This window comes from Equus caballus, chromosome 19 (genome assembly GCF_041296265.1).
Source record: "Equus caballus isolate H_3958 breed thoroughbred chromosome 19, TB-T2T, whole genome shotgun sequence".
Lineage (NCBI taxonomy): Eukaryota > Metazoa > Chordata > Mammalia > Perissodactyla > Equidae > Equus > Equus caballus.
The window spans coordinates 17,600,219-17,624,262 of NC_091702.1; the positions used below are offsets into that span (position 1 = coordinate 17,600,219).

General features: G+C 36.6%; 1 protein-coding gene across 14 annotated transcripts in view; it reads right to left on the reverse strand.

Moving 5' to 3' along the window:
• Window positions 1-24,044, reverse strand: part of ZBBX (zinc finger B-box domain containing) — a 140,029-nt gene that overhangs the window by 61,046 nt on the left and 54,939 nt on the right. For all 14 annotated transcript variants that reach the window (XM_070242533.1, XM_023623253.2, XM_070242538.1 and 11 more), the window contains one exon: window positions 21,655-21,750. In XM_070242533.1, coding sequence (XP_070098634.1) covers window positions 21,655-21,750 — 96 coding nt within the window. The remainder of the gene's footprint in view (window positions 1-21,654; window positions 21,751-24,044) is intronic.

The following is a 24,044-nucleotide window of genomic DNA, read 5'->3' on the forward strand; positions in this document are numbered from 1 at the left end:
TAAGATTCACCACAATCTGATTCTAGAAATAAATCAGTGAACATCAAATTAACTAATACATCACACTGAATTAACAAATTATCTATGAAAAATGACTAACATGACCTATGCACATATATTGCTGTCTGTATACAAACCTATGGTATCTGCTCCAACTTTTCCCAATGATCATCAAACAGCCTATATAGACCTACGTAATCCTTATTTTTAAAAGAAATTCAAGCTAACGGTAATGCTTCATCCTTCCAGAAATACTTGTATTTTAAAAAATGTCTTTTAAACAGAATAATTTAATCTAGGTCTGATCTTAAATTCCCCAGAATAAAGATCTGTTGATTTCAAAGGTGGTTAAAATGTCTAGTTTTCATTTTACATTTTTAAAAATCTCAAAAACAATAGTATTGATTTTATATGAAATGATAAAGATAGAAATATCATTGAAAGATATATGTTTATTTAAATAACACAAAGCAAAGGTTATTTCTGTCCTAGAATGAATCTTGCTATCAATGTTCCACTAACTTTTATGACATTTTTAGGTAGCATATTAAGAGATTCTGAAATGGCCAAAAGAAGTTGATTTTATCCTTAAGTTAAACTTACTGTTAAAAAATAAGATAAACATCATGGATAATTGATAAAATGGAAAGCTATATCTAAATATCTTAAAGCTCTGTTAATTAAGTGTAAATAAACTGCCAATAAGTGGAAATTTTCTTTCCTACAACATCTTAAATTTAAATATTACTTTCCTCAGTTGTAAGAGTGTATATGCTTATTTTACTTTTCTTGTTCTTAAAATAATCATGCAAGGAGAGGGAACAGATATTATGACCCCATTGCACAGACGGGGAAACGCAAGTTCATAAAGCTTAGGTCAAAGCCAAATGGATACAAAATGTTGGGGCTTGAATTAGAAACAGGCTCTGTCTTCTTCTAGCCTAACCTCTTTTCCCTGCTGGATTATGTTAATTCATAAAATGTGTTTTACTTTTGATTTCCTGAAACTTAAAATATATTACATTGATCTCTAATAGATATAAACATTGTTCCTTCCTTTAAAGAAAAACAAAACTCTAATTCTATACAAATGTTTATGCAGGGATTAGGTTGTTTAGTTTTGGTTTCAATTTATTTTGCTTCTTTATTTTCATCTTTGACCAAAAACTACCAAATTGAAGGGAGGAACAGAGATTCTCCTTTCACTCATCTCCTCTGTCACCTCCTACTGGGGAGTGGGGTGGTTGGAAGGCAAGATGAATGTTGAAAAAACAGAACTTTTGAACAACAAAGTTAAACATATTCTATAAGAGTAGAATTATAGAACAAACTTAAACCATCTCTCTCTTAATTAAGAGGTATAAAATTTAATAGAATCATTTACATTAGAAAATTTAACAGAATCATTAACATTAGAAATTTACCACAGTACTATAACATGCTATTTTACAATAAGTACTTAAATGTTCCTTGATAAGTGAATAATATATTACCAATATGTTAATGGTTTGCAACTTCCTGTTCTCCAGACCCATCTCACACACTCACTCCAGAGAAGAGTGAACAACTAATTGCAAGACACTCACGTCTCTCCACCTAGGCAGGTTGCCCCTTGAACCCGGAGGGAGCTCTGTGATAGTTTAATAGAATGTGAGAGTAATAATGAGTTTCACTTTCATTGGCAAGGTAGTAAGAAACAGGTGTGCCTTCTCTACGCTTTTTACTGTTGAGCAATCTGGATAAAAAGATGTACAGCGACCTTGAAAGTAACATATCAAAGATGGTGGTGTTACAGATAACAGTCCCAAAATCGTTGCTTAAGAGGGAGATATCTTAGGAACACCCATATTGAATTCCTAGGTGAGTAAGAAATGAACGTTTACTGTTTTAAGCCACTGAGATTTGGAGTTCTTCTTTACAGCAGCGATCATTACCCTAACATATTGGCTCAGTTTTGGAAACTTCCCCTAATTGGGTATTCTGTTTCAGCTAGCAAAAAAAAAAAAAAAAAAAAGTCTTAAAAAGGTGTTTCCCATTAATAACATACATAAATATATTATTTCCATGTCTTGCCAAAGTTTTCCTCTCTACTTGGAAAGGCTAGCTTTTCTACTACAATTCTTATCATTTTGGGCTCAGATCAAATGTTATCCAATTCCAATGTATGTCCAATGGCATTATAAACACAAATTCAAAACAGCAAATTGTTTAATCTCTCTGAGACGAAGTTTTCTTCCTCAACTAACCACAGCAAAATTAACGTCTTCTGTATGCTCTTATAACTCCTTGCTTACACCAATACCAGAGCTTTGCTCCTCAGTGTGTGATCCATAAATCAGCAGCATCTCTATCACCTGGAAACTTGCTAAAAATATGAAATCTCAGGTCCCATTCAGACTCACTGAATCAGAACCTGCAGTCTAAAATGTAACCTGAAAGCACGTTAAGGTTTGAGTATCAGTGTGTCAGAACACTTAGTCAGTCATATTACAACTGGTTGAATATGTCTTCTCTTGTGTGATTACAAATTCCTTGAGAGAGGGGACCATGTCTTGTTCTGTCTTATATCCCACATTCTATGTCACCCTCTTTCAATTCTTCTCCCTGCAGCACTGTCCTTCATACTTTGCAGCTAGAATATTACTTGATTCTGGTTAAATACTTGAGAAATGTTGGCTGAGTCAAATTTAACTGGCTTACTGAGATAAAAAATGACTAACAATTCTATTTGAACATTCCTTCTTTATACCCAAGCTATCTAAGTCAGTGTCAACACAGGCAAACCAATGGCACTATTAATAATAGAACGAAAAGCCAAATAATTTACCTCTCTAAACCTGAGTGTTTGCACCTGTAAAATGAAGCCACTATCTACCTTTCAGAGCTATTCTGAAGAATATACATCCTGTATGAAAAACACCTAGCAGAGTAATGACATGAAGTAGTGAATTTAAATGATTGCTACCATTTTATCTGGATAGCAATATACTACTTCTCTCTAAGAGAAATAGTTCAAATATGCAGTAAATAGAATTCTTACCAAATTCAATAGACAGAGGTGAGACTTCTGACTATGCATATAATGAAGAGGTCAGTAAATAATTCTGTCCCCATGAAACAAATGTTAAACTGAATAAATTTGTTAAAAACTATTTCGGGGTTCTGGAAACCAACCGAAAGCAAACAAATTGAGAAGTGTTTACTCAAGAGAAACTGCTAGGACATTAGTGAAGAACAGCAAGAGTCTATAGTTTCCTTGCGTGGGGCTGCTCCTGTCTTCCATCTCCCTTCCCAAGTTTGTCAATATCACAAGGGCAAGACTGTCCTTACTGCACAAGGAGTGTGCCTGATTCCAAGCAGAGGGAAGAATCTTGCAGCTGCAGTTGCATTATCAATAAACTAGCAAATTTGGTTATAAATGAATGGGGAAAACCTACAGCTCTGATAGCCTGAGATTTTGACCTCAGTAGGGGTAAGCAGTGGACCAACCAAACACATAATGGAATCATCCTGAAAATGAGAGAGCTATAGAAGAGCTGATTAAGAAATGGAAATCATAAAAAAAAAAACAAAATGACAATTCTTGAGTATGACCTAAATAGGCTAACAAGAGATTTGAAATGGAAGAAGGAAGATTCAGTGAACTTGAAGATAGATCAAGATAAATTATCCAGTTTGACAAGTAAAAGGTAAAAGATTGAAGACAATGAACACAGCCTCAGAGACCTACGGACAGCACCAAGTATACTATCATAAATTTAGTGGACCTGGAATTTGCAATTTAAAATTTTCATTAAAAAAATAAAGTCAAGGGCTGGCCACATGGCATAGGGTTATGTTCGCACACTCTGCTTCGGCACCCCAGGATTCACTGGTTCTGATCCTGGGGGCAGACCTATGCACTGCTTATCAAGCCCTGCTGTGGCAGGCATCCCACATATAAAGTAGAGGAAGATGGGTGCAGATGTTAGCTCAGGATCAATCTTCCTCAGCTAGAAGAGGAGGATTGGTGGCAAATGTTAGCTCACGGCTAATCTTCCTCAAAATAAATAAATAAGATAAAATAAAGTCATAGACTATGAGAAAATATTTGAAAGTCATATATCTGATAGAGACATACATCCAGAATGTATAAAGAAATCTTAAATCTCCATAACACAAAGACAAATAACCTAATTTTAAAGTGGCCAAACATTTCTCCAAAGATATACAGAGGGCTAATAAGCACATGAAAAAATGTTCAATTAGTCATTAGAGAAATGCAAATTAAAACCACAATAAGATATCATTACACACATACTAGAATAGCTACAATGCAAAAGACTGACAATCGAGTTTTGGCAAAGATGTAGAGAAAAGGAAACACTCACATGTTGCTGGTGGGAATGTAAAATGGCAGAGAGACTTTGGAAAATAGTTCGGTAGTTTCTTAAAAAGTTAACAGACTCAACAATTCCATTCCTAGGTACCCACCCCAAAACAATGAAAATATGAGTCTACACAAAGATTTGTACACGAATATTCATAGCAGCATTATTCTAATAGCCAAAAAGTCTAAACAATCCATATGTCCATCAATTGATGACTGAATAGACAAAATATGATATAGCCGTAGAACAGAATATTATTCGACATTAAAAAGGAATGAACTACTGTGATGAACATGAAACAATACTGAAGTGCCTCAGAAACCTTTTGCTGAGTGAAAGAAGTCAGACACAAAAGATTACATAGGAATGATTTCATTTATAGGCAATTTCTAGAAAAGACAAATCTATAGAGACAGAAAGTAGATCAGTGGTTGCCCTGGGCTGAAAGTGGGAGCAATGGTTGACCACAAAAAAGCACCAGAAAACTTTGTGGTGTGATGGAAATCTTCTAAAACTCAATTGCGGTGATGTCACTGACTAATTGCCCTGAGAAATTCAAGGGTGGGTTTGGAAGCATTTAACTGTTTCTCCAAATTGTTTTTTTTCCTTTTGTTATGTAAAGGAGATGCAATCACCAAACTCCCTGAGCCAGACCAAGCCTCAGCACAAGAGCTACCCTATGATCTTTGCCTTATTTTTAATGCTAAGATCTCTCCAGGAGGAACTTAGGCCTTATTACCATAATCTGCAGTGTATGGGGAAGCATGTTTTCCAACTGAGCCTGCACAAGCAAATACCCACCTCTCCCTTTTAAATATTCACTCCCCATCCGAAATAAAAGGTCCCTGCTTCCTTTTGTTCCGGAAGCTATGACTTTGGAAATGATTCCACATGGCCTCCTATTTGCCTCAAATATACTTTACTTTGTGTGACAACTACTTCTGGTGGAGAGTCTGATTTAACTTGCCAGGAGGAGAACCCACTTTGGTTTTGGTAACAGTGACACACAGGTTTGTAAATGTACTTTAAAAATCATTGAATTGTACAGTTACAATGTGAATTTCATAGTATGTAAATTAAACCTTGATAAAAGGAGTTTGAACTGAAAAATAAATTAATAAACAAGTCGCATCCTGCGTCACTATGGCTGACTGCAGCAGAGGCTTGTCCTAGGGTGAAGGCTCAGTTCCCAGGAATGTCCCCGTCTATGGTAATTCCTCCCTGACCCACAGCAGTGCTCATCTTCACTAGCCCCACCATGGACGACATAATTACTCCACATATCTCTGCCCTCTGAGTTATGTTCATTGGACAAGAAGTGAGCACCAGGCTGAGTTTATGAGAATTTAGATTTGGAATCAAGAAAGTGACATTTGGTCTCTCTCTCAGTGATCCTCTAAGTATGCAACTTCATAATTTGTTAATTATAAAAAGAAAGAATTAAGTAGTTATACAGAGAGGCAGAAAAATAAAGGTGAAAGCGGAAAAAGAAGTCGGCCTGGACTCTCAGCAGCTTTCCAGTTTCCGGTCCTGGTTCTTACTGTGACTCAGCCATGTCATCCCCACTCCCATACAATGAGACAGCTGTGAGGCCTTTAGCAACAAGGAAAAATTCTTTTTTGTTCAAGCTAGTATAAAGAGACCTAACTAATACAAAGATTGGTGCTTCCCAACTGGTGCAAGTTTGAAAATGTGGGGAGGTGTTTTGGGTTTTCCCATTTGTCGGAGAGCACTACTGACATTGAATGGGTGATAACTAGGCTTATGAATATTCCGAAATGTGAGGAAAGATACACCTCGAGAAGAAAAGTTACTGCCCAAAATACTCAAGAGCATTCCCACTGAGAAATCGTAACAAAGACCTAACCTTAAATTAGCAGTATTTTTTAAAATTACAGAAATCCAGTGTTAAAAATAAAACCACAGACCCAAAATAGTGTCACTTGTGCTAAAGCCCATGATACCAAACCTACATTTAATACCTGATCTAACTGCATTTCAACCTCTCCCAGAAAACTAACTTTAAGCAGCCAGTCTGAAACTTTCCGGTCAGGACCAATGAGGTAATCTGTCTCATAGGCCTCTCCATCCTTCAGAGGGAGACCAGGTAATCTGCACGACAAAACCTTTGCCATTCCCTTCCCCCAGAAGAAGATGGCCTGGCCTAAAAATAGTCCTTTCTTTTCTTTTGCCAATAACTCCTCTGTCCCACCCTCCTGCCTAGAAAAAACCTTCCAATGATCCAATCTCTCATAGCACCCTTCTAGTTGCTAGAGGGGATGCTGTCCTATTCATGAACTGATTAATAAAGCCAATTAGATCTTCAAAATTATTCGGTTGAATTTTGTTTTTTGGTGAGAAAGATTGGCCCTGAGCTAACATCTGTTGCCAGTCTTCCTGTTTTTGCTTGAGGAAGATTGTCCTTGAGCAACATGTGTGCTAATCTTCCTTTATTTTGTGTTTTGTTTTGTGGGGTTTTTTGGTGTTTTGGGTTTTTTTTTTTTTTGTTTTAGAGGAAGATTAACCCTGACTTAAAATCTGCTGCCAATCCTCCTCTTTTTTGCTGAGAAAGACTGGCCCTGAGCTAACATCCATGCCCATCTTCTTCTACTTTATATATGGGACACCCACCACAGCCTGTCTTGACAAGCAGTGCATAGGTCCTCATGGCGATCCGAACCTTCAAACCAGGAGCTGCTGAAGCAGAATGTGCAAACTTAACTGCTGTGCCTCTGGGCTGGCCCCGATCTTCTTCTAGTTTGTATGTGGGATGCCACCACAACATGGCCTGATGAGCAGTGCCATGTCCATGCCAGGGATCCAAACCTGCAAACCCTGGGCCACTGAAGCAGAGCGTGCAAACTTAACCACTATGCCACTGGGCTGGCCCCAAATTTTGTTTTTTAACACCAGTAAAAATAAATCATAATCCTACCATATTAAAAAGTAAGGAATAGAGTTTCCTTCTCATCCATGAATGGTAATTCCCAGGGGTAACCACTATTAACAGTTTGGTATATTTCCTGCAGCCTTTTGTGTCTGCTTAAAAGGATACATATAGATTTGCAACACAAAACACATTATATTTCACTTAATAATATAAAAACTATTGTTTCAAGTAATAAATAATCAATCAACAAGACTGTGAAGGTTATTGTTATAAAATATTTAAAACAGATAACTATTCATATCAAGTATCATAACACTATACCATGTATAAATGATATTTTCAAATTTTAAAGCTCAACCTAAAGATCATTCACTTTCCATCTTCTAAATATGAAAATTTAAACATAGCAATACTAATAGGTAGCAACAGGAGGAGGAGGAGAGTAGAAATAAATAAAATTACCTGTGGAACTGCTCTACCTGCTAAAAATGTTTAAAAATCAAACCAAAACAACCTTCAGGGCACATAGTACATCATATATCTCACTGTAGGATAGAAGCTTCAACTAAAGCCAAAGAATGTGATTTACTGCCGGCATTTCCAGATTCCCCCACATCCTTCACTGCACTGTGTGATGGTAGGATTTCATCTGGTAACTGTTCTAAATTCTCACCTGAACTTTTTTTTCTCCCTAGAATGATATTATCTTTCAAATTACACTCTAGAAGAATTCATCACTCTGACAATGTATCATTAATCAAAGTAAAGAGGGTTGATATTTTATAGCATTTTGGAATGGATGGCACCTTGTACAAGTTAAGGTCCAAGAGTAAAAGTTTTAGTTTAGTTAGAAAAATGATATACTTTGTGGTAGTGTCAGTGCTTCAAAACTCTAACTACCATCATCATCCCCAATCCTGGCTATCCATCAATAAATATTAATGATCACGGTGACATAGCCAGCCCTCCCTTATGTGATCCAGAAGTTCTAGCTGGAAGAAGTTCGCACATAGTTCAGACCTACGTTACTTCCTAAATTTGAAAAAAAAAGAAAGAACACTGGCATCTCTCTTTTCATGGTGTTAACTTTTGTTGATTTTCCGGGTGCAAAATTTTAGAAGGTATTTATTGTAACCACAGCCTTACATTAAAAACTAAAAATTCTAATTTCTGCAGATGAGTTGTGTTACTTTGTTAATAGATAGAGAGACACACACACACACACAGAGGAAGAAGCATGTTACAGCAAAACTCAAGAAACATTCTGAATTCATTGGTTGCTGTGATTGTTGAATATAGTTGGGACTTGGATAGCCTTTAACTTTAAAATCATTTCAAGAAGATCAAAGTATGCACTAATGGAATTTTTAAGTTATATCCACATAAAATCTCCTTTTGGGAACTCTCTCCCCTCCAAACTACAACAAAGGATTGGAAAAACTGAATTTCAGCCAGTGACCCTAAGGCCAGACGGTCAGAAAACTACAGAAACAAGACGAACGAGGACAGAGAGGCTGCAGCCAACATCAGAGGAGCTGGAACAGGGTAAGAGAGAACCTCGCTCCCTCCCCTAGAGACTGGGATCACTGACGCAGGTGAGGGAAGGAGTGGGGGAGGGGCCACGTGACCGTGGGATCATCCAGGACTCCCACCACCAGTGCAGTGGAAACCCGCTGACAGGGGAAAGCTTCCATGTGCCAGGACCCCATCAAGCCAGGGCCCCGGGAGACCAGAGAATGAGAGCTGATCGGAATCCAGATTGGCACGCAGAGAAAATGCCCCTCCTCCCCCAAACCCTGCTGGGCACCACCATCTTGCCTGAAGGCGGAGAGCTCAGAATGCGCAACCCTCAACTCCCATCTAGTGGCGACAGGCTGTAACTGCAACCGAATGCTGCCATCATGCGCCAAAAACACTCCTCTACCATCCAGAAACTTATGAAAGCTCCAGACCAGAAGGAGAACAATAAAAGCACAGAATTAAGTCCTGAGGACTTGGAAATAGGTAAACTAAGTGAAAATGAGTTCAGAGTAGCTATCATCAAAAAACTCAATGAGGTAGAGGGAAAGATAAAGAAACAAGTCAACAAGTTCTGGAGTTACTTCGCAAAAGAGATTGAAACTATAAAGAAGAATCAATCAGAAATACTAGAGATGAAAAATACAATAGACCAGATAAAACAGAATATGGATTCCCTGAATGCCTGTGTAGACACCATAGAGGAGCAAATGAGCATAATCGAAGATAGACAGGCTGAATGGCTCCAGACAGAGGAAGAAAGAGAACTAAGGATTAAAAAGCATGAGGAAAATATCAGAGAAATATCAGATTAAATGAGGAGAATGAATTTAAGAATCATTGGAATTCCTGAGAACGTGGAAGAGGAAAATGGAGCAGAAAGTGTCCTTAATGAAATTATAGAAGAGAACTTCCCAAATCTAGGGATTGAGGGAGAAATGTGTGTGGAGGAAGTTTTCAGATCTCCTAGATTTGTCAATGTGAAAAGACCTACTGCAAGGCACATAGTAGTAAAAATGGCAAAAATGAAAGACAAAGAAAGAATACTCAGGGCAGCAAGACAGAAGAAAATAACCTATAAAGGAACTCCTATCAGACTTTCAGCAGATTTCTCTACAGAAACCTTACAAGCCAGGAGAGAATGGAGTGACATATTCAAAACTTTAAAAGACAAAAATCTGCAGCCAAGAATACTGTATCCAGCAAAAATATCCTTCAGATATGAGGGAGAAATTAGATCTTTTCCAGACAAACAAAAGTTAAGGGAATTTGTAACCAAAAGTCCTCCACTACAAGAAATCCTCAAGAAGGCTCTCATACCTGAAAAAAGAAAAAAAGGGAGAAAGAGGTCACAAACCACAGAGTAGGGAGACAGATAGAACCAGAATAGAATAGCAAATATTCAACTATAGCATTAGGATAAAGGTAAAAAAACCAGCAAAGTAAAAACTATCTTATCACTCTAACTACAAACTCATAACACTAGTTGGAATAAGAGATGAAAATAATAATTTAGGAGGGGAAAAGCAAAGGGACTAAATCAGTCTAGGCCAAGTAAGTAAGAGACCACCAGAGAATAGACTATATTATAAAAACTTCAGGGTAGCCACTCAACTAAAAGACAGAACAGACCTACAAAACATAAATAAGGAAAAATCAAAGAAACCCAGCATAAGAAACTGCAGAAGTCAATGGGTAGGCTAAAACACACAGGACGAGAAACAAAGGTAACACAGGAAAACCAGATAATGAGTGACAGAATGACAGCATTAAGCCCACAGGCATCAATAATCACCCTCAATGTAAACGGATTGAACTCTCCAATAAAAAGACAGAGAGTTGCAAAATGGATTAAAGAACAAGATCCAACAATTTGTTGCCTCCAGGAAACACACCTCAGCCCCAAGGACAAACACAGGCTCAGAGTGAAGGGGTGGAAGACAATACTTCAAGCTAATAGCAAGAAAAAGAAAGCAGGTGTTGTGGTACTTACATCAGACAAAACGGATTTCAAAATAAGGCAGGTAAAGAGAGACACAGAGGGACAATATATAATGATCAAAGGGACACTTCATCAAGAAGAAATAATGCTTATAAATATCTATGCACCCAACACAAGAGCACCAAAGTTCATAAAGCAACTATTAACAGACCTAAAGGAAGATGTTAAAAACAACACAATAATAGTAGGGGACCTCAGCACCCCACTCCCATCAATGGACAGATCATCCAGACAGAAAATCAACAAGGAAATAGTGGAGCTAAACGAAAAACTAAAACAATTGGACTTAATAGACGTATATAGAACACTTCATCCAAAAACAGCAGAATACACATTCCTCTCAAGTGCACATGGAACATCCTCAAGGATAGACCATATGTTGGGAAACAAGGCAAGACTCTACAAATTTAAAAAAAAAAAATTGAAATAATAACAAGCACCTTCTCCAATCATAATGCTATAAGGCTAGAAATTAATTACAAGAAAAAAGCAGAGAAAGGCACAAGGATGTGGAGACTAAACAATACACTACTGAACAAGCAATGGATCATTGAAGAAATTAAAGAAGAAATCAAAAAATACCTGGAGACAAATGAAAATGATAACATGCCATACCAATTCATATGGGATACAGCAAAAACTGTATTAAGAGGAAAATTCATCACAATACAGACACATCGTAACAAACAAGAAAAATCTCAAAATAAGCAATCTTAAACTACACCTAACCGAATTAGAGAAAGAAGAACAAACAAAGCCCAAAGTCAGCAGAAGGAGAGAAATAATAAAAATCAGAGCAGAAATAAATTCTATTGAAACGAAAAAGGCAGTAGAAAGGATCAATGAAACGAAGAGCTGGTTCTTTGAGAAGATAAATAAAATTGACAAACCCCTAGCCAGACTTACAAAGAAAAAAAGTGAGAAAGCTCAAATAAACAAAATCAGAAATGAAAGAGGAGAAATAACAACAGACTCTGCAGAAATACAACGGATCATAAGAGAATACTATGAAAAATTATATGCCAACAAAATGGATAACCTAGAGGAAATGGATAAATTCTTGGACTCCTACAATCTCCCAAAGCTCACTCAAGAAGAAGCAGACAATTTGAACAGACCAATCACAAGGAAAGAGATTGAAACAGCAATCAAAAACATCCCAAAGAATAAAACCCCAGGACCAGAGGCTTTCCTGGGGAATTCTACCAAACTTTCAGAGAGGACTTAATACCTATCCTTTTCAAGCTATTCCAAAAAATTAGGTAGTTATTATTCCTTTTCTACGTAACTCCCAACTCAGAGAGATTTAGTCTGACTGGTTATTATTATGTTGAGGTAGTTCCCTTCAATGCCCGTTTTGTTCAGAGTTTTTATCATAAATGGCTGTTGAATCTTGTCAAATGCTTTCTCTGCATCTATTGAGATGATCATGTGGTTTTTATTCCTCAGTTTGTTGATGTGGTGTATCACGTTGATTGATTTGCAGATGTTGAACCATCCCTGTGTGCCTGGTATGAATCCCACTTGATCATGATGTATGATCCTTTTGATGAATTGCTGAATTCTGGTTGCCAAAATTTTGTTTAGAATTTTTGCATCTACGTTCATCAGCGATATTGTCCTGTAGTTCTCTTTTTTCATGGTGTCCTTCTCAGGCTTTGGTATCAGCATGATGTTGGCCTCATAGAATGTGTTAGGAAGTGTTCCATCCTCCCTAACTACACCAGATATAAAAATTCCTCAGATTATCATGGATCTATGACAAGATGCAATAAACCATTAAATTTCTGCTTAGTAAAAATACCTTTGCAAAGGAAAGGAAATTTACTTATAAAAATATATAATTTGGGCATCTTAATCCATTAAACAAGAATGAAAAAGATGAGCTTTACCCCCCAATTTTTCCACACTATTAAAATACGTCTTTTATTGTTAGAGAAAATTGTTATCTTGCTTTTCTGATGAATCCATCTTTACAGATAATCTTAGTACAAATTTGTTCTCTAAAAATGAGCTTTACCCTAGAATTAACTCTGAATTTTCATGCAAGTTGAAGAAAAAGATATCCATAAATGATTTGGCCAAAGGTTTCATCTACTCTTAGTATCAAAAGAAAGAGAGAAAAAAGTTAACTTCAGTCCAGCTGGAAAGGTAGAGAAGCAAAAGTCAGGAATTTCCATATAATGGACAACTGGAAAAGAAAAATACAGTTTGAGTAAAAGTCCCCATATAGATACATGACGAAACAGGAGAAAACTAAATATTTACAGCATAAAAGAAAATGCAACAGGGGAACTCACAACAGAGTGTTCTGCTCATCATGGTCTAAAAACAGATACGGAATTTGGTATAAAAAACTACTTATTCAAGCTAGATAGGAATCAAATCCTGGAAGTGTGAAATTCATATGGCTGAAGTTTATTGCTTATCTCAGCAGCATTTAAGTGTAACTTTAAGTGGAACTTAAAGGACCCTTAGATTTATCTTTCCTTGAAAGGTCTAAAGAAAACCACAGGTTTTAATGAAATATTTATGTATTATTATTCCCTCTTGACACATAAAGAGATAATAAAAATAAGCAAGGCGCTGGACACATGCCCCTGATTATAAATGCAGTTTACTATTCAGTAGATAGTAAATTTTGAATTAAACTCATCTGGACTCAATATTTAGTACTATCATAAAGTAACACGAGGGGCCGGCCCAGTGGCGCAGCGGTTAAGTGCACACTTTCCACTTCGGTGGCCCGGGGTTCACTGGTTTGGATCCCGGGTGCAGACATGGCACCACTTGGCAAGCCATGCTGTGGTAGGCATCCCACGTATAAAGTAGAGGAAGATGGGCATGGATGTTAGCTCAGGGCCAGTCTTCCTCAGCAAATTGAGGAGGATTGACAGTAGTTAGCTCAGGGCTAATCTTCCTCGGAATAAATAAATAAATAAATAGATAAAGTAACATGAAGTAATGAAATCAAATGCCCTTAATACAGTTAAAGTATTTTAAAATAAGACAATATAGAATATAAATGTACTGGTTCAAAAGGTAACATTATCAAAAATTTTTAAATCCTTGGTTTTAAGAAAAACAACAAAAAGTCATCTCAGTCTAAATAATTGCACCTTTCAAATTTTATTACGGTGTTACAAAATTCTATTTAGAGAGCAATCTTAAAAGTGAGCCAGAATAGCAACAAGAACATAACGCGGGAAATTCACACCTGAATCCGCTTTCTATCTGCAGTTTGGACACCATATAACTAGGAACTATACTAATTATCTTAGCAAGTCTTTACTGTTGTTTCCAACTAATATTACATGTATAATGAATCCAGACGAGTTCACTGCTTTCACCAATTACTCATATTTGAGCTACACGAGGAACAAATGATTTTATATGCAATGCTTTGAATAACAGATTTTTAGGCATAGAAGAAAAAATTCAGTAACAAATAGTCAGTAATTTGTCATATTTGGCATTTATATATAATAATGCTGTTACATCATAATTGCGTGATTTTTTTTCTCCTCTTTGTGAGGAAGATTGGCCTTGAACTAACATCTGCAGCCAATATACCTCTTTATGCTTGAGGAATATTGTTGCTGAGCTAACATCTACTCCAGTCTTCCTCCGCTTTATGTGGGATGCCACCACAGAGTGGCTTGACAAGAGGTGCTAGGTCCCTGCTGGGATCCGAACACCTGAACTCCGGGCCCCCAAAGCAGAGCGCATGAACTTAACCACTACACCACCGGGCTGTCCACACAATTGGATGATTTTTATCCCATGAAGACCAATGAACACGAAATATAATAAACTACCATAAAATTTGTCAGACTCCATGAAAAACTGTAAGGTAACAGAAGTAGTCCCTGCAAATGATAAAGGCTCTTCAAACATCCAGCATCAATGTGATTGATCAAAGGTTGAGACAAGTGGCTAAACTGAGATCTTTATGGTCCCTTCCAATACTGAGACTCTATCATTCCCCATCTGGACAAAGAGGAAGTCTGTATTTCCCTAAAAATTTACTGTTTTTGTCACAAAAGCCTTCCAAAGTGTATATTACTATAATACTTCTGAAAACAGCCCTAAAACTAAAGTAACAATTTCATCAATTCTTTAGACTTGTTATCATTAGTATATTTTGTTTTCTAGGTTCTAAATTTAGATGTGTAGGAATTGTGTTGAATTTCTACAAATGCTATATCCTGACTAGTAAAACCTAATGAATGGAGCACCTATAATGAGCAGAATACTTTTATATCTGTTGTCATTTAATCTGATCCTCACAACAATCCTGCAAGTTTCCAAACTTGCATAAATGAGTTTTATCTTAAAGATCCCTTTAACATAAATATATTACAGAAACACCCTCCTTTCCCTTTGAGAGGGATTCGGGCCATCTCTGCAATAAACCCTTGCACTGCATCTACCCTCTCCACTGTGTCCATTTATCTGTCTCTTGCCTGTATAATATACTCCCCAAAACACTTATGTTCTCCAACTCTTCACTGATGGTAACAAAAGCCCTACTCTCCCTTTTCCGTACCCCTTTCAAACGTCATCTTTTCCATTGCCCTAGCATTTTTTGGTACTGGCATCTAAAAAGTCATCCTCACAGATGTGGTTTCACTGAAGTACAGGCTATTAAACTGTCCCGTATCTAGGTCTTCTCAAAAATTCTTGTCAATATTTCTCCAAGGAAGACATACAAATGGCCAATAAGTACATGAAAAGATGTTCAATATCATGAGTAATCAGGGAAATGCAAATCAAAACCACAATGAGATAACACATGCCCACTAGAATGCTAGAAAAGTTGGGCAGGACACAGAAATATCAGAATTCTCATACTCTGCTGATGGCAGTATAAAATGGAGTAGCCACTTTGGAAAACAATCTGGCAGTTCCTCAGACAATTAAAGAGAGCATTATCACATGACCCAGCAATTCCACTATTAGAGATATATCTAAGAGACATAAAAACATATGTTCACAAAAAACCTGTTCAAAAATGTTCATAGCAGCATTGTTTATAAATAGTCAAAAGGTAGAAACAACCAAATGTCCATCAAATGATGAATGGATAAAAAATGTGGTATATCCATACAATGGAATGTTCTTCAGCCATAAAAATAACTGAAGTACTAATATGTGCCACAACATGGATGAACCTTGAAAATATTATACTAAGTAAAAGCCAGACATAAAAGACCACATGTTATATGATTCAATTTATATTAAGTGTCTAGAATAGGCTAATCTATAAGGATGGAAAGCAGATCAGTGGTTGCCAGGGGATTGGCGGAGGAGGGTATAGAGGGATGGATGTCGTAGCAAAAGGGTCTGGTGTTTCTTTTTGAAGTGATGGAAATGTTCTACAATGAATTGTACTGACAGTTACACATATCTGTGGATATTCTAAAATTCATTGACTTGTACACTTTAAATGGATAAATTGTATGGCATGTGAATTATATCTCAAAAAATCTGTTTTTTAAAAACTCTTGTCAATGATGTCTGTACAAGTGTTCTTCATTTATCTTTTGGGTATCCCACTATTCTATTTTTTGAAATTCTGGTTAATCAGACATTTTACTGGAATGCCCACCAGAGTCTGTCTGGGCTAACTAAACTTGCAGACTCTCGAGGCCGTCATCAAACCGCTCTTGGCACTGGTCTACTCAGAAGAAGAATTGGAACAACAGTTTGTCAACAGCACAGCATGAACTGTTCTTCTTGGGTGGGAGTCTTGCAGCAGTTCACACAGAAGAACAGCTCACACAGATGAGGCACATACCTGGCTTAGAAGCCCTATTTTCCACCAGAGTCAGTCCCCACCTGCATGGCTTCCAGAGCCCCACAGCAGACGTGCCAGCTACAAAGCTTACCACACTCAGGGAGCTCTGGCTTTCTCCAAGGATATACGGTTCTCTTGTTTAGATGCAATTGCCAATCAGGAGTCATGCTTCCATAAGTATGCTGTCTAGGAACACAATTGACATCCCTACCTTTATCTGTTTCCCAGGGAAAGAACTAGAAAGTTAACTAAAGTTTGAATTCTCATACAGAAGAGGAAAAGCTTTTGTTAACATTTCACCAACATAACACATTAGCATACCATAAGCTCTTCTTATTACCCAATCTCTGGTTTTAAAATTCAGAAAAAAATTAACTTTGCTACTTAAAATAGTTTTAAATTATTTCAGCAGCTTGATCATATCATTAGGGATTCATTCACATTTTCATTCATTCAAAAATTGATTTGTATGTGCCAGGCACAACGTCAAGTACTGAAACTGCAATAATGAACACGATAGAAACAGCCCCTCTCCTCACAGGATTTGAAACTTATCAGAAAATATAAGAGAGAGAATAGTCAATAACAATAAGGTTTTAAAAACCCCTTGACAGAAGAAGTGCAAAATGACAATCATATTGAAGGGCAATGAACACAGACTTGTAACACAGGAAATTAACAGTATTCCCCTTAAAGAAATAGGAGAAAAACATGCCAACACTCAGTTGTCTATAAATATTTTAAATATTTTATTTCCTTAACTGCAATATTAACTAATACTAATAAGTAGCAAATTTATACTTTTTTTTAAGAATATTTACATCACCTGGACTCTAAAATCATGTGAATTGTGATAATTCCTTTTTGAGGGAACATTTACTCCCCATCCTTGTATTTCCATCTTATTGGTGAGACTTTGGGAGAAGAAAGTGAGAATGTGCACCTCCTCCCCTTCTGGGTACTCTAAGAGCTGCCGGCCCAGAGAAGGATGGATTCCGGCCTAGACATCCATTAAGGAATTTTACTGGGTCAGCCTTGCCCTGACAAAGGGAAATGTCTATACTTTTTTGGGGTTGTGAGACCGGGGGAACAGCAAATAAAGTTCAACTCAAGAAAGAATCAGGAAGCTGAATTTGTCTGAACACCCATGCCACAACCACCAATTCTGATTTATCAATAATAAAACTGACATTTTGATTTCTACTTTTTGACTCTAATATCTATTTCTCACTTGATTCAGAATTTGGAAAATGAAGAAAGAGGTGTTCTACACTGCCCTTCAAAAATAGCAGCAGACTCTAAAATTAGGCCAACAATTGTCTGTAATTTCACTCTGAATTACATATTGTCATGGGTCAGGTTCCTCAGGAAACAAATTCTGAATTTGCCTGCATGACTTTTACTGGGGAGTGTCCTGAGAAGAACCCCTGTGGGCAAGTGAAAGCAGGAGAATTGGGCAAAGAGGAAAGCTGGATTCAATGCAATTGTCAGTCCCAAGGGAGAAGTTGTGATGGCCATCAGAGTCATCCCCAAATGAGGCAAGGGATCTGCTAGGAATTTGTACTCTCACATAGGCCAGAAATTGGACCAGAAAGTGGGCTGCCTCCAGGGATGGAGTATAATCTAGGAAGTGACAGGTCCCTTTGAGCAAACGCAATTCCTGGGGAGAGACTCAACTATGATCCATCTGCAGGTGACACTCCAGGTAGCTGAGGCAGTGAGTGTCTCTGTCCTAAAGAGGAGGATCTGGGTGGCACAGGATCTACCATATGTGTATGCACAACATTTAAAATGGAGCACATTAAGATCACCCAAGTGAGTAACCATGATATTATCAAAAATGGCTAGCTATGACCTAAAAATACTGTCTTATTCTGACCAGTAACAGAATGATGATAGTGTGAGCCTCAAAGCTGATATTGGTCATTGTCAACTAAAAGAAAAAGTCTACCATAAAGTCAGTAAGCATGAATCGTATTCTGATGATAACTGAGTTCTGCCTGGCAATTATTTTCCTGTAGGTATGTTCAAGTAAATATATATTCCCACTGGCATCCATATTTATATAGGCACATCTTTCTCTGGAGATAAGAAAGTAAAGAGGCTGCAGATAAATGCCTCATACCAGAAAACAGGGAAATCCTACCTCAATTATCTCTTCTTTCTTTACTAACCTCCCCCCTTCCCAAGGTCTCTCCTTTCCAGTTAAGAAAATCTCCTTCCAATTAAGAAAATATATTTATCAAAATCTGTTAATGATTTACTTAATCCGGCCTCCCTTTGTGCGTGTCAGACTTCACAATAGAATACCTTTTGCTTGTTTCCCCCCTCCCATTGTTTATTCTCTCTGATTAACCTCATCTTTTCTGCTTGATCATATGTTGTTAAAAGGAAATAGGAATGTCCAGTATATTAAGACGTTATTTTTCATCAATGTGAGGCTCCTCCGTTGAAAAAAACTTTTGTTGCAACTCTCAGTGTCGAAAATTATTCTAAATGTAGTAGAATTTCCATTCTTAGTAACTCCCCTCATGCATTTACACTTTCTTTTGCACATAATTAACTGCTTAACAGAGGTTGGAGAAGGCAAAAAGACTTGTGTTAGAATCATTGCCAAGTATAAATCATTCATAAATCAAAAGAAAGGTCCTCTGAAATTATACTCTTAGTCAATATGGAAATGGTAGTAGTTTGCCTTCAATTTTTCAGGGATTTCTCTCTTAAGTAAAACAAGATATGCTAATAATAAATGGTACCTCTTGACTGCGAAATTTGCAAGAACACATGGGCAATAAGATGAGGCTGAAATGGTTTACAAACATCAAATTTGGCTATACTTTATAATAACCAGAAATGCCAGCATAGGTTAAAGAATATAAAGTATGGCAACCATTAGCCTAGAATGCTAGCTTTTCATGTAGTAATGCTTAATATTCAAATACCAAATGTCTACCCTAACTTCTCAGATTAGGTATGAGCTCAACAGTCAACAAAAATGTTTCATGACTGTAACAGCTACAAAATACTTGTGAAAACACTGAATGACTGGGTGATAATGGCGAAACGGAAAGAGAGATCCACACAGAGCCGGCAAACGGTCACCAGACCAAGACACAGCAGCAACCAGAACTTTAGGGCACAGGGTGAGAGGAGGGAGAATGAAGAAAATAAGGAGAACAAAAGCAAAGGGGAAAAAATTAAAGGGTTAAACAGAGGACAGAAATAGGACAAAAATGGCAGATGGCCAAAGGGACAATTGATTAAAGTCAAGAAGTGATGACAGAGAATAGGTAAAGCCATGGTATAGGAGAAAAATGAAATACCAAGCAGAAGAGCAAATCTCTTAGGAGGAACGTGTAGCTAAGCATAGTACATTAGCTGGTTGAGACATTTGTCTTACTGTTATAATAGCTAAGAGTCAAAATAATGGGCAGGAGTCATCAGTACACAGTGAGACCATGTTCACCGTACTCTACAAAGATGGGAGGGCGTATGTCATACATTTTGAAATAGTTTCCTTTAAAAAAACTTTTAAATTTTTTGCTGAGTGAATAAGTAGACAAATTTCCTTGAATTATCTAGAAAAAATGATATCCTTCAAAGTATATCCTTACTTAGCAATGTGGGTAGATGAAATGACATTATATAAAAAGAGTAACAAACAAAGGGAAGGCGAGAGAGAAGAGAATCAGACTTGGATAAATCTGGAAGGTCAAATACTGAGGTGAGGGAAGGAGCCACGTCTCATTCTCCTTTGTATCTCACACCAACCAGCACAGCGCCTAAATTCAGTGATAATCAGAAAATGTGCTGAATAAATCATGGAATGGAAAATTCCTAATATGAACTCACAGTGGGGTAATTACACATTTTACCCTTAAAATGGACTGCTTTTATTTAAATTTTATATTATTCCTATATTAACAATCACACTCACTTTTTTATAAATTCATTTTCATTTCTACGACTGTCCCATTGTGCAATCCTGAGGGAGAGGTGTAAGAGGTGGTGGTTTTTTGTTTTCTCTCCATCATTTCTGCCCGGACCCTCCAAACATTAAGTAGCCAGTGGAAAGTAACTGAGTGGTAAACACTGACATGAGGAAGGTCTATTTTATGTTTTGTGGTTATCATGACTTTGGTCACCAGCATCCTTGAGAGCTACCAATATTTATCTTGAAGCAACATGTTAAGATTAAAAGCTACCAGTGATCTTTGTACATACAGGTCTGATCTTCTCCCTCTCTTTACCTACAAGATAATATTAAAGTCTTTAACCCATCACACCAGGTCCTTGGTTCTCACTTTTACCTTCAGGTCCTTAAAAGCAGGACTTTAGTGACATTCATCTGTGTAAGGTCACTGCCTAGCACAGACCTGGCTTTCTGAAAAGTATTCAATAAATATTTGTTGAATAAATTACTGTAAAATGAATGAAATCTATGATAAATCAATGCATTATTAAATGTTATTGGTATAATGTCTTATGCATATTTAGCCATATTTATTGCTTAAGCGTTAGAACAACAAAGCCATCTGACAAGTTTGAGTTTAGGTATTTTGAAAAACAATGACTATATGAGGATAAATAAAATCTTCTGATACGTAGGAGGAAAAGTAGAAAGCTGAGAGATAAGCTTATTTGAATAATAACAGGAGAAGACAAATAAAAGACAAATTTTTTAAAATAAACATGAAAAGAAAATGTAAGAGATTTCTATTTATAAACTTGATAGAAATAAAAATAAGCCATGTGTTTATTTGAAAAAACAATAGAAAAAACTGTTGTCTAATTTTTAAATGTAAAGTTCACAGACAGGATGCATAATCTAAAAATTCTAATCAAGCTAAGTGTTTCAGGAACTATATTAAAACAGTTTAAATAGCAAAATAGAATCCAAATTAGTGTTCAGTAAAATAATTTTAAGATATATGTAAAGACTGTCTATACATAATATAATTTTAGAAATTAACATAAATCATCCTAAATTCTAGATAATTAAATATGTTTTAAATGTCTTTGTGTTGAAACATTTTATAAATACACTGCAAGTAAAGCGTTTTGAAGACATTACCTGCAAAAGAGTTGTTCTGTGGAGCTTCAGTGCCCCCTTCTGGTGAATTTTAGCGAAGCATCCTGAACAATAATCTTCCCCACATTCAAGGCATACCTTGAAAGATAATAAAAGATAATAAAAATCATACAATCTTAGAATATGGCTTTGAGAACATATTTGTGTAAATATGTCATTGTTCTCATCTTTATTTCTTTAATTACATACCTAGATGTCATCAGAATTGAGAAGCCCGAGGAAACTTGTCCCAGTTAAGATTTAACTGAGAAAAACTTGTAAACTAATTACTCTTGTATCAAAATACATATAATAGCAACAATGTAGGTTTCAGATATATGTGTTAGACGTATGTATGTGTGTATAATTTCTGAATAAGTCATATAAGAATCAGCAGCCTCAGGTCAAACTTCTTGACCTAGTAAAAACTCAACAGCATTATCTCTGGGTCACAACCATATTTTTACGAATTCTTTTACCATTCTTTATGGATTTACATGGTACAACTATAAAAATTATACGTATACTATTTGCCTCTAAAAGTACCTATACAATTCCTTGAATGGGACTTCTTCAATGATGATTCTTAAAAATATGGTTTTAAAATTGTTCTTAGAAGATTCCTAAGAAAAGAAAGTAAAAAAAAAAAAAAAAAAAAAAACAACATCATGACGGAAATGCATCAAAATGTCAGCAATGTTTATGACTGGCGAAATGATTATGGGCAAGTTTATATTTATCTTCCAAATCCTCTATGGTGTTAAAAAGTAAATTTTTTAAAATTTAGGGACAAATTGAATAATGTGATATACCTTTATCTATGATGGTACCAAGCAACACTGAAAGCAAAGAGAAAATGGAATTTTCACTGTAACTGAAATTACTATCGTGCAGTCGTACAGTCACTTCAGCACTCTTTACAATATGACAATAGTAGTGGAAACGGCTAAGATCCCTCATTTTCTTGAGTTTGGCCTAGATTGAGAACGACCAGTAGCATAAATAAGAAAGTGTGAGGGCTTGGAGAGATGCTGTCAGAAAGTCTGAGTCAAGGAGCTCACTTTCCCTTGACACCTCTTCCATTTCCTCTTCCCTTAGGGGAGCCCACGACCATTCTCCCCCTCCTTCCTCTCTCCTCATGTCAGGGAATAATAAGCATAAAGCAGTTGCCACAGACTGGCGAAGGGTCGACCAAGCTCTTCTGCTTGTACTGGTCAATGGTGACTGAAATGTGCAATACAGTGATGCTTCTCAAACTGCACTGTGCATATGAATCACCTGGAACTTTGTTACAGTGCAGACTCTGGTTCAGGAAGTCTGGACTGCCACCTGAGATCCTGCATTCTAACAAGGTCCCAGGTGACGCCCATGCAGCTGCTGGTGTGCAGACCACACATTGAGTAACAAGACACTAGGATGCATAGGATGTAGAAAAGGAAACTAAACTCTTATTCAAAACTCAATAGGAGACTTTGAAGCCCAATAATTTTTTAAAAATTGTTACAAGCCCCCATGATGACAATAATTTAGCCAGGTTTATTAAATATAAAATGATTAGTACAACACTAAAAAAAGGTTAAAAGAGTGCGAAATTTTATATAACTAAAATGAAACTAAAAAGGAAGGCTAGAATCAAATAATAACAACATTCACAACTTGTAGTGAGCACTTACTCTCACTGTTCTAAGGGCTTTACGTGTTCCATCTTATTTAATCCTTGCAACAGCATCTCCATCGCGAAGATGAGGTAACAAAAGAACATGATGATTGGAAATTTGTCCAGTTGGACAGGTAATAGAGCCAGGATTGCATCCCCACAGTCTGGCTGAAAGCTCAAGCTCTTACCCATGACCCACATTACAAATCATTAAATCAATCATTGACCATTAATTGCAGTCGTGATCATTTATTGAAAAACCTTGATAAAATCTGCAATTTAAAAATCCAACATTTCAGATGACTACATGGTCTGGTATTTGTCAAAATATGAATGTGTTTTTTCAAATATGATTAGCTAAAAGGCACCGGATTTTTTACTTAAGCAGAAAAAAAATAAACACCATCCCTACTATGGGAACTAGTCCTACCTACCAACTCTTGTTTCAAGAGCTGTAGTCTCTTAGAGAAATGATGGTGATAACATCATCTAAATCCATAATTTTTCAAGTGCAAAATCAATTAAAAAGCTATAATGTCACATACATATATCGTAGTATTATTGTATTGCTGTAGATTTCAAAATGTATTCTGCTCAATTTTTATTTTACATATCTGCTAACATTTTAATGAATTTCTCATAAATATTTGGCATTGTTTTTACAATGTAATATAGAGGGCTAAAAACCAGTTTCAGGGGCTGGCCCTGTGGCCGAGTGGTTAAGTTCGCGCGCTCC